Source organism: Echinops telfairi, unplaced genomic scaffold (genome assembly GCF_000313985.2).
Source record: "Echinops telfairi isolate 266 unplaced genomic scaffold, ASM31398v2 ScPeMD7_3533;HRSCAF=4204_0, whole genome shotgun sequence".
In the NCBI taxonomy this organism is placed as follows: domain Eukaryota; kingdom Metazoa; phylum Chordata; class Mammalia; order Afrosoricida; family Tenrecidae; genus Echinops; species Echinops telfairi.
The window spans coordinates 40033585-40043747 of record NW_022107431.1 but is presented as its reverse complement, the minus strand read 5'-3'; the positions used below and the strand labels follow the sequence as shown (position 1 = coordinate 40043747).

The following is a 10163-nucleotide window of genomic DNA, read 5'->3' as shown; positions in this document are numbered from 1 at the left end:
ATATACTTTGTATCTCCTTTTGATGCTTCCTCTACCATTCAATATGTTGCCTATAGAAGCTTATTTTTGACACTTGGAGGCTTAAATTTTTTTTTCTTTGAGTTCTTTCAGTTTAAGATACACTGAGAGTGTTCTTCCTTTTGAGGTTTTCTAACTCTAAGTCTTTGTACATTTCATTATAATACATTACTTTCTCTTCTCAAGCTGCCCTTTGAAATTTTCTGGTCAGCTCTTTTACTTCATCATTTCTTCATTTGTCTTAGCTGCTCTATGATTAAGATCAAGTTTCAGAGTCTCTTCTGACATCCACTTTGAACTTTTCTTTAGTTCTTGTATTTTTAATGACCTTTTGTTGTCTTCATGTATAATATTTTTGGCATCGTCCCATAGCTCATCGGGTCTTCTGTCACTCATGTTGCAATGCAGAAAATCTGTTCTTGAGATGTTCTCAAAACTGAGGTGGGTAGATTCAAGGTCGTATTTTGGTTGCCATGAACTTGTTTTCATTTTCTTCAGCTTCAAGCTGAGCTTACATATGAGCAACTGACATCTGTTCCAAAGTCGGCCCCTGGCCTCATTTTAGCTGCTGCTATTGAGTTTCTCCCTCATCTCTTCTCAGAGATGTAGTTATTTATATAATTGGTTTTGATGTTGTTGAAAGAAAGGTATTTGCAATGAAGAACCATTGGTTTTGTAAAATCATAACATGCAATCCCTAGCTTAATTTCTATCATCAACTCTGTATTTTGCAGCTACTGTTCTTCTTCTTTGTTTCCAACTCTTGCATTCCAATTGCCAATAATTATCAATGCATCCTGATTGTATGTTTGCTCGATTTCAGACTGAAACCATTGGCAAAATTCTTCAAGTTCTGTATCATTTGCTTTAGTGGTTGGTGCATAAATTTGAATAATAGTTGTATTGATTGGATTCCTTTGTATGCTGACAGATATAAACTTATCACAGCACTGTACTTCAAGATAGATATTGAAATGTCTTTTTGATGATACAATGAATGCAACACCATTCCTCTTGAATCTCCCATTCCAGGCATAATAAACTGTATGATTTTCTTAATCAAAAGGGCCAAGACCAGTCTATTTCAGCTCACGCATCCCTAGGATATCAATCTTTATGCATTTCATTTCATTTTTGATGACTTCCAATTTTCCTAGATTTGTATTTCATACATTCCCAGTTTAAATTATTAATAGATGTTTACAGCTGTTTCTTCTCATTTAGAGCCTTGCCCCAACAGCAAACAAAGGTACCAAAGGCTTTGCTCCCACAGCTCTACTCCACCCATGTCATGATGGTCAACTTCCCTTTCAGAAGGCAGCTCTTCCTCGGTCATATTTTGAATGCTTGCAGACGGGAGGGGCTCATCTTCCAGCATTATATCTAACAATGGTCCATTGCTACTCATAAGGTTTTCAGTGTATCTAACAATATTACACTGTTATTCGTGTGGTTTGTACTCACTGATCCCTCAGAAGTAGGCAGCTTTTTCCTTCTTCCTGGCTGTTCTTAGTCTGGAAGCTCTGCTGAAACCTGTTCTCTCGCTGATATTTGAAAATACCAGTGCCATTGCATCACAGCAACACACAAGCCACCACGGTACAACAAATTGACAGACAAGAGGGGTTCCAATTAGTTAGGGACTATTAAAATCCTTTAATAATGTTTCATTAATTTCTCCATAAGGTTTTATTATATTTATTCCCATGTACATTGGAGGCTTTCGTACTATTATAAATGGGATCACTACCAAACTTTCTCATTGCTTACTGACAGTGTTCAGAAACACTCCTGCTTCTTATATGGGGATCTCTGCACACTCCCCTTTGTTTCAAAGTTTGGAGATATTCTTGGATTTCCCAAGTAGAAAAGCCTGCTTTCTGCAAATAGCGGCAATATTAATTTCTTTTCAAACTTGAGGCCTTATTTCCTTTTCTCGTTTTATCACCTTGGCTAAGACCTTGAAAACAGTGCTGATTATTAGTAGCGATGACAGAGACCTCGATTTTGTCTCTGACCTTACAAGAGACCTAAAGTTTCATTTCGATGAATAATCTTCAATGTAGGTTTTTAATAGATATTATTTATATATAAATAATAGATATTATTTATTACTCTGGAAGGGCAATGGTTAAATGTTTGACTACAAATTTGAAACTTACCCACTGGCTCTGTGGGAGAAAGACTTGGCAATCTACTCCCAAATAGGGTTTCTACGATTTGAAATCAACACAACACACCTAGCAATAACGACTTCTATTCCTACGTTGCTAAGATCATGAGTGGTTACGAAATTTTTGTCAAATACAGTTTCTGTGAATATGAGGGGGCTTCAAACCATTTATGGAAAACTGGAATGGGATAATGGGATTTTCCCACAGACTTTTTGAAACCCTCTCTTATTTTCCCCATCAATATTTTTAAGTGACAAATTGTCCAGTACATTTTCTAAAGTCGATATAGCCATGCAATACAAAAGCAAGCGGCACTTCTCATTAAGTAAGACATGTTTGGTACCAATCTTTTATTAAGGAGCTCTGGTGGCGTAGTGAGTTACTCATTGGGCTGCTGACAGCAAGGTCAGCAGTTCCAAGCCACCAGCTGCTCTGACGGAGAAAAGAGGTTTTCTACTCCCATAAACAATTACAGTCTCAGAAACCCACAAGCGCAGTTCTACCCTGTCCTACAGGGTGGACGGAATCAACTCAAGGGCAGTGAGTAAGTGACTCTTTTAATTGCCAATATTTTACCAAATATTTTACATTATTTGATATTAGATTATCTACCTTTTTGTGCATTTTAAACATTTTGCCTGTCTAGGAATGTTTATTTAAGTTTGCCACCACAAGCTATTTAATAAAATTCTGTCTTATTTTGGATACAATCCATTTATTACACAATGTCAATCAGAAGATTCATTCTTTAAAGAGAGTCAGGCCATCATGTGGATTCGCTTTTGTTTTGACTGTGTTATGGATTCCACTATGTTTTATCACTCTTGGCTAAAGAATTCTAAAGAAGAGGCTTATAAGTAATATAATCTCAGCAACCTTGCCCATCACTTAGATTCATATGAGCCCATCTGCAGGGCTTCACTTTTAATCAATAGACCATGGTTGCTGGGAAATTACATGGGATATATAGAATTTTCAGCTGGTATAACACAAAACTCCTTTGTCTGGTAAATGGTATTTACTTCACCTGAAATATAACTTTTTAACGACCTCACTTCAAAATCACTATTGGAGATCCAGGAAAGTAATAACTAAGCAGATATTATGCAAGACCATCACACACCCTTCATCTCAGTGCACGCACCTACAATACTATAAAGATATAGATATAGAGTGCAATCAAATTGAAAATGTTACCTGTCTGAAGAACTTGTGATCAGTTACAGATTTAAAACTTTGTTCAATTTTAATCCTCGTAATATTAAAATAAACCAATTCTATTCTTTCTTCTACCAATTTAATAGCCTTTTCTCATATTCTCAAGACTCCAGTAAGTTCCCCACACACAAAAAAATTTGGAAAATTTCAATTTTATAGGAATATTGAACCAAAAGATAGTACAATTAACACCAGTATGTCCTTTATCTGAATTAACTGATAAAATTTCTTTAAACACACACACTCTCTCTCTCTCTCTCTTTAAAATACGCGTGCCTACTTTATTTTTCCAAACCATTTTATGGTAAGTAGTTTGGTGGCATAAGGCTTGGCCACTAATAAACAGATTGGTGGTTCAAACCCACCTGCAGTTCCCTGGGAGACTGGGTGATCTACTTCCCTAAATATTACAGACAAGAAAGTCCTATCAGTAGTTCTATTTTGTCACATGGAGTAGCTATGTTGAAATTACTTGGTGGCACTCAATAACAACAGCAGTGCACGTGACACTTGACTCATAAAGATGTCTGTATGAATCTACTATGAACAAGGGCAAGCTTCTAAGTACCCACAGTACCATTGTTGGCGGTGTTCTGTGCCAGCCAGTCGATTGCAACTCATGGTAAGCCAATATACAATGCAACAAAACACTGGTTGGTCCTGTACCATCTTCCCAATCATTATGTCTTAGCTCACTGTTGCTAAGTCATGGTGTCAAAATCATCTAGTATATAGTCTATGCAAGACAGTATACTTGTTCAGTTCTTAAATACTGACCAGAAGGTTGGAGATTTGAATTTACCATCGACTCTACAGAAGAAAAAAACTAGAAATTTGTTCCTGTAAAGATTAACCTGTTGGCATCAAATCCAATGAAATCCTTTAAATCTGTGTTGGTGCATGCATGCTTTAATCCAGGGTGCAAATAAGTATCATGTGTTAGGCCTGGTTATCACATCACCTTCTCCCTGCCATCAAGTCAATCCCAACTCATGGAGACCCTGTAGAACAGGGTAGAACTGCCCCTTTGGGTTTCCAAGACTGTAACTTTCTATGGAAGTAGAGAGCCCTGTGTTTCTCCCTCGGAGTTCCTGATGGTCTTTAGCTTTTTCTATTTTTTCATGGCATTGACATTTTTGAAGAGGCTAGGCCAGTTGTCTCGCAGAATAGCCTAGCACATGATTTGTCTGATCATTTCCTCAATCTGTGTCCTTTCCATTACATCACACAAAGAGGCACATAATGTAGGTCTTGGTCCCTTTGTTGGTGACACTAATTTTGCTCATTTGGTTAACTAAGTCTGCTTTTTGTTTTTTCCATTATAAAAAGTACTTTTTCTCTTTGGAAATATTGAAGAGATTCATGGAGTAAAGTGTTGAGATTGTGAGAATACCCAGTTCCTAATAGCAACCTTTCCACCAAGTGTGGCCTCTTGCCAGGATGAATTCTCATGATGGTGGAGTTTCTAGCAGCCCTTGTATACTCTAAGCCAGGATTTGAAGTTTTAACATGCTATTTATAATCCTCTAAATGTATTTTGTGCTCCAATTGGTTTATCACAATACAATAATAGTAAGGAATACTAGGACATACCGAGCTTCATCAGGGTGGGTAACTCGTACGGAATCATTTGGTATATAGATCAAATTTGTATCTTCTATCTTATATATTGCATGACCTCCAATATCCGCCATCTTCCTCCTTTTAGTTATTAACACAATATAATATCCTTCTAAGAATCTTACAAAACCTGTGCAACGAAAAAAGAAAGATAAGTATCACATTTTATAATTAATAATGCTCTTACATGTCATCAAATACATGTTTTAAAGTCCCAAGTTTCAGATACATTTCTTACTTTATTATTTATCTCCATGATTTAGAACCATAAGTTTTTCAGTTGTCTTAAGAATTATTTTCTGAAAGAACTGAAAAGAAGTTTCACTAGTGAGGAGACCTATATGGCCAGTAAACATATGAGAAAATGCTCCCAAGCATGCAAATCAAAACAACCATGAGACACCATCTAACACCTTTGAGGCTAGCCCAAATCAGAAAATCAGAGACCAAGTGTTGGGAGGGATGTGGCGCAATAGGAACGCTCCTACATTGCTGGTGGTCCTGTAGATATGTACAGCCGCTATGAAAAGCGATCTGGCGATACTTAAAAAATATGGAAACTGAGCTACCTTCTGACCCAGCTATCCCTCTTCTGAGTATATACCCAGAAGAGCTAAGAAATGAACCATGACCAGTTGTATGCACTCCAATGTTTATTGCAGTGCAATTCACAATCGCAAAGGGTTGGAAGCAATCTAAATGTCCATTGGTAGACGAGTGGATCAGTAAACTCTGGTACATACACACAATGGAGTACTTACTATACATCACTAAAAAGCACTGATGAGCACATGAAACACGTCTTTTCATGGGAAGAGTGGAGGAAATTATGCTGAGCGAAGTCAGCCAATCACAAAAGGAGAAGTACAGCATGAGTCCCCTGAGGTAAGTGTAGTCAGCACGGTAGGTATAGAAGAGAAGCCACCTATATCATAACACTTGGGTTAAGATACAGGGAATTGGGAGGAAGTTGGACCAAACCCAAGGAGGTACATGTTGGTACAACACAATAATGGGGAAAGCGGGGAGGGGGGAGGGGGGAGAAAAGAGGGGGCTGAAAGTGAAATGATGACTGAGGGAGCAGGGCACTAATCCACTCAGGGGGAGAGTACTGGTCTTGTCTCCACAGAATCGGGAGTGGGCACGCAGACCTTACCAAGATGCACCAAACATGAGAACAGCGTGGTCACATGGAAGAATGCGTGAAAAGAGAGAGCTACACGGCTGGCCCCAACCAAAGCCAAACTGATGCCCTCCCTGGAAGTGGGTGTGGCGGAGAGCAGAACTGAACCCACAGGTTGGGGAGAGGGGTCAGCGTGCCACACCCACACAGAGGCAGGCCCGTAGGGTGGAAGAGAAAGAGAGAGATGGACTGGACCCCACGCTGGCACACCAGGCTCAGAGGATGACGTCCCTGTGGGGAGGTAATGGGACACAGAGGGGACTGGGCAAATGACAACAGCACGTGTCATGCTGTCCCCTTATTGGAGCACAGTGTGACAGAGGACATTTCTGGGGTCACATGGGGGAAGGAAGCAGTGCAGTCTGAACCCCCCAAAATGGAGCAAATCAAGAAGGGAACATACCTGAATAAACAATCCCAAGGAGAAAACAACGGGACCAACGGTTCCTGGGGAACAGGGGAGAGGGGGAGGAGGGGGAAAGGAAGTAGTGTTAACAAACTCAGGGACAAGTGATCCAAGATTGGTGGCGAAGGGGGCGTGGGAGGCCTGGTAAGGCTTGAGCAAGGGTAATGTAACCGAAAAGAAATACTGAAACCCAAATGAAGGCTGAGCATGATAGTGTGACAAGAGGAAAATAAAAGGAAATAGAGGAAAGAACTAGGAGGTAAAGGGCATTTATAGAGGTCTAAATACAGGTATGTAAATATGTAAATATACTTATTTATGATGGTGGGGAAATAGATATATGTGCATATATTTATAGGTTTAGTATTAAGGTAGCAGATGGACATTGGGCCATCACTCAAGTACTCCCTCAATGCAAGAACACTTTGTGCTATTACACTGACACTCCATGATGCTCACCTTCCTGGCACAATTGATGAAGACAAATGTGTGCATAAGCAAATGTGGTGAAGAAAGCTGATGGTGCCCAGTTATCAAAAGTTATAGGGTCTAGGGTCTTAAAGGCTTGAAGGTAAACAAGTGGCCATCTAGCTGAGAAGCAACCAAGCCCACATGAAAGAAGCACACCAGCAGGTGTGATCACGAGGTATAGAAGGGATCAGGTTTGAGCATCAAAGAAGAAAAAAATCATATTATTGTGTGCTCACCTTCCCGATACGATCACTGAAGACAATTGGATGCATAAGCAAATGTGTTGAAGAAAGCTGATGGTGCCTGGCTATCAAACAATATATAGCATCTGGGATCTTAAGGCTTAAAGGTAAACAAGTGGCCATCAAGCTGAGAAGCAACAAAGCCCACATGGATGAAAAACATCAGACTGTGTGATCACGAGGTGTCAAAGATATCAGGTATTAGGCATCAAGGAAAAAAAATCATATCATTGTTAAGGAGTGGGAGTGCAGATTGGGGACCCAAAGCCCATCTCTGGGCAACTGGACATCCCCTTACAGTCTCTGAAACCCACTGAGGCCGTTCTACTCTGTCCTTCAAGGTCACTATGAGTTGACATCAATGGCAGTAAGTTTGGAGTTTGTATAGGGTAAAGTAGAACTGCCTTCCAGTGTTTTCTAAGATATAACCTTTACAGAAGCAGATTGTTAGGTGGGTTCTAATTGATAACTAAATAGCAGTGCACTTAACCATTGTCCCACAAGGGTTCCTAGAGACAAGATCAGTCGGTAAAACTGCATCTTCATGTCCTGTATACTATTCCTTATATTTGCCTCTGAACTTTCTAACACATAATCAAATTAAATACATGTAATTGTGCCATACACAGTATCTTTGTGATAAAAAACAAATCAACTGCTTGCAAGAGCTACTCCCAGTTCCAAGAACTAATTTTTAAGTTAGTCCTCCTTTTTAAAAAGAAGAGGAGACCTTGTGATACAGGAACAGAAACTTCAGGAAATGTCTACTGTAATGTCAAGGGTACACACACATCTTCAGGGTATTTCATAAGCCAAACCACAATTCAATCACCATAATGCTCTACAAACAAAGAATATAGGCAAGGCACCTAGCTCAACAAAGGCCTAATTAAATTTGAAGATAAAATTAATTTAGACATCGAAGGCTACAGTTCCCCAAATGTTCTCTTTCTGAGTAATAAGTTAATAAGTTCTGGGGGAAGAGGTGAGCAGTGAGCAAACAGACCAGGGAGATCTTGGGCAAAGCAGACTTGAAACAAAACAACAACAACAAGCATGTACGTTCTCATAATCCTGTGCTAGTATGCCATGGGGATCTCTACAGGGTTGACCACCAATCTCTACATTGGCTTCACCATGCAGCACACTTACCACCCACAGAGAGAGATTTTGTTAAGAACTTCACTACTACCACTGTGGCCAATTGTCCTAGAGTAGACTCCATCTAAATGTACTAGAAAGAATGGATAGAACCTTCTGCGAATCCACTTTGGGAAATGTTGATGAAAAAGAATAGACCTCATGAATTCTGGGTTGCTAGAGGGAAGACTCAATTTGCAGCAGCTTAACCTGAAAAGGAATGTATTTTAAGAATACTGAGGTGATCTATGACACTCCTGGACAACAGTGTGACTGAGTCTCAAAAAAATAACAAACACACTCACACAAAAAAACTCAAGATGTGTCTCTGAACATCTCTTGCAAAGGGGTTGGTGATTTTGAACTGCTAAGGATGCAGATAGCAGCCCAACGCAGAAGCTACTACACCACTAGTAAATAAAAAGACTTCTTAAAGTTCTATAAACCATTTCCAGTATTTACTTCTGAGCTTTCTAACAGATAAGGCAAATTAAATACATTTAATCATACCATACACCGTGTCTGTATGATAAAAACCACACAGGTGCTTTGGGATGCTATCTGTAAGGTCAGCAATTCAAACCCACTAGCCACTCCTTAGGAGAAAGATGAGGTTGTCTACTCCTGTATAGACTTAGAGTCTCACAAGCTCAAGGCCAGGTCTACTTTGCCCTATAAGGTCAATGAGTCGAAATCCATTTGATGGTGGTGGGTGGATGAAGCATATACCCCAGAACATTGTTAAAAACAATAGAGCAATCACCAGCAAATAATGTTGAATAAGAGCTGATACAAGGGGCTCTGGTGGCACAGTGGGTTACACATTGGGCTGCTGACCACAAGGTCAGCAGTTCAAAACCAGCAGCTGTTCTGTGGGAGGAAGATGAAGCTTACTACTCCTGTAAAGATTTACAGTCTTGGAAACCCACAGGGACAGTTTTATTTTGTCCTTTGGGGTCACTATGAGTTTGAATCAACTCGAAAGCAATGAGTTTGAGTTTTTGAGAAGAACCACTACAAGGTGCCCTGACGGTCGGTGAGATTTAGGGTTAGCTGCAAAGCCTTCAGGAAAAAGATGATGCTGTCTGCTCTCGTCCAGATTTACAACCCTAGAGCAGTTCTCTCTGTCCAACAGGGTGCCATGAATTAGGTGACGGTGAGTTTTTAAGAGCTGGCATTAGTCACAGCAATTAGTGGAGGCACAGAGCAGGGGAGCCTAGGACATCAAGCTTAGTAAAATAGAGGCCTGTGAATAAGAGGAAGACCCTCAATAAGAAGTACTGACACAGCGGCTGCCACAATGAGCTCAACACAGCCCATGGCTCTGAACACCACCCACCATGCCGAGCAAAACGAATGAAGAGAAATGAGCAGAGACTCAGTATAATGCGGGGGCACCATTAAGCACACCAACATACACATAATGGGAATACCAGAAGAAGAATCAAGAGAAAGAAATAATTGAAAACTTGCCAGATTTGATGAAAAATATGAATCTGTACATCTAATAACGCCACAAATTCCATGGAGGACAAATGCAAAGAGATCCTCACCCAGACAAAGAAAGCATAGAGTCAAAACATTAAAAAACAAAATACTCCCTCAATGCAAGAATGCATTGTTCTATTAAATTGGCATTCTATGATGTTCACCTTCCTGACACAACCGCTGAAGACAAAGTGGGTGAATAA

The 10163-nt window shown here is 39.8% G+C and overlaps 1 protein-coding gene across 1 annotated transcript in view; it reads right to left on the bottom strand.

Annotated features, from left to right (window-relative positions):
• FIG4 (FIG4 phosphoinositide 5-phosphatase) overlaps window positions 1–10163 on the bottom strand; it is a 151869-nt gene that overhangs the window by 104809 nt on the left and 36897 nt on the right. The window contains exon 4 of the mRNA XM_045294607.1: window positions 5004–5160. Coding sequence (XP_045150542.1) covers window positions 5004–5160 — 157 coding nt within the window. The remainder of the gene's footprint in view (window positions 1–5003; window positions 5161–10163) is intronic.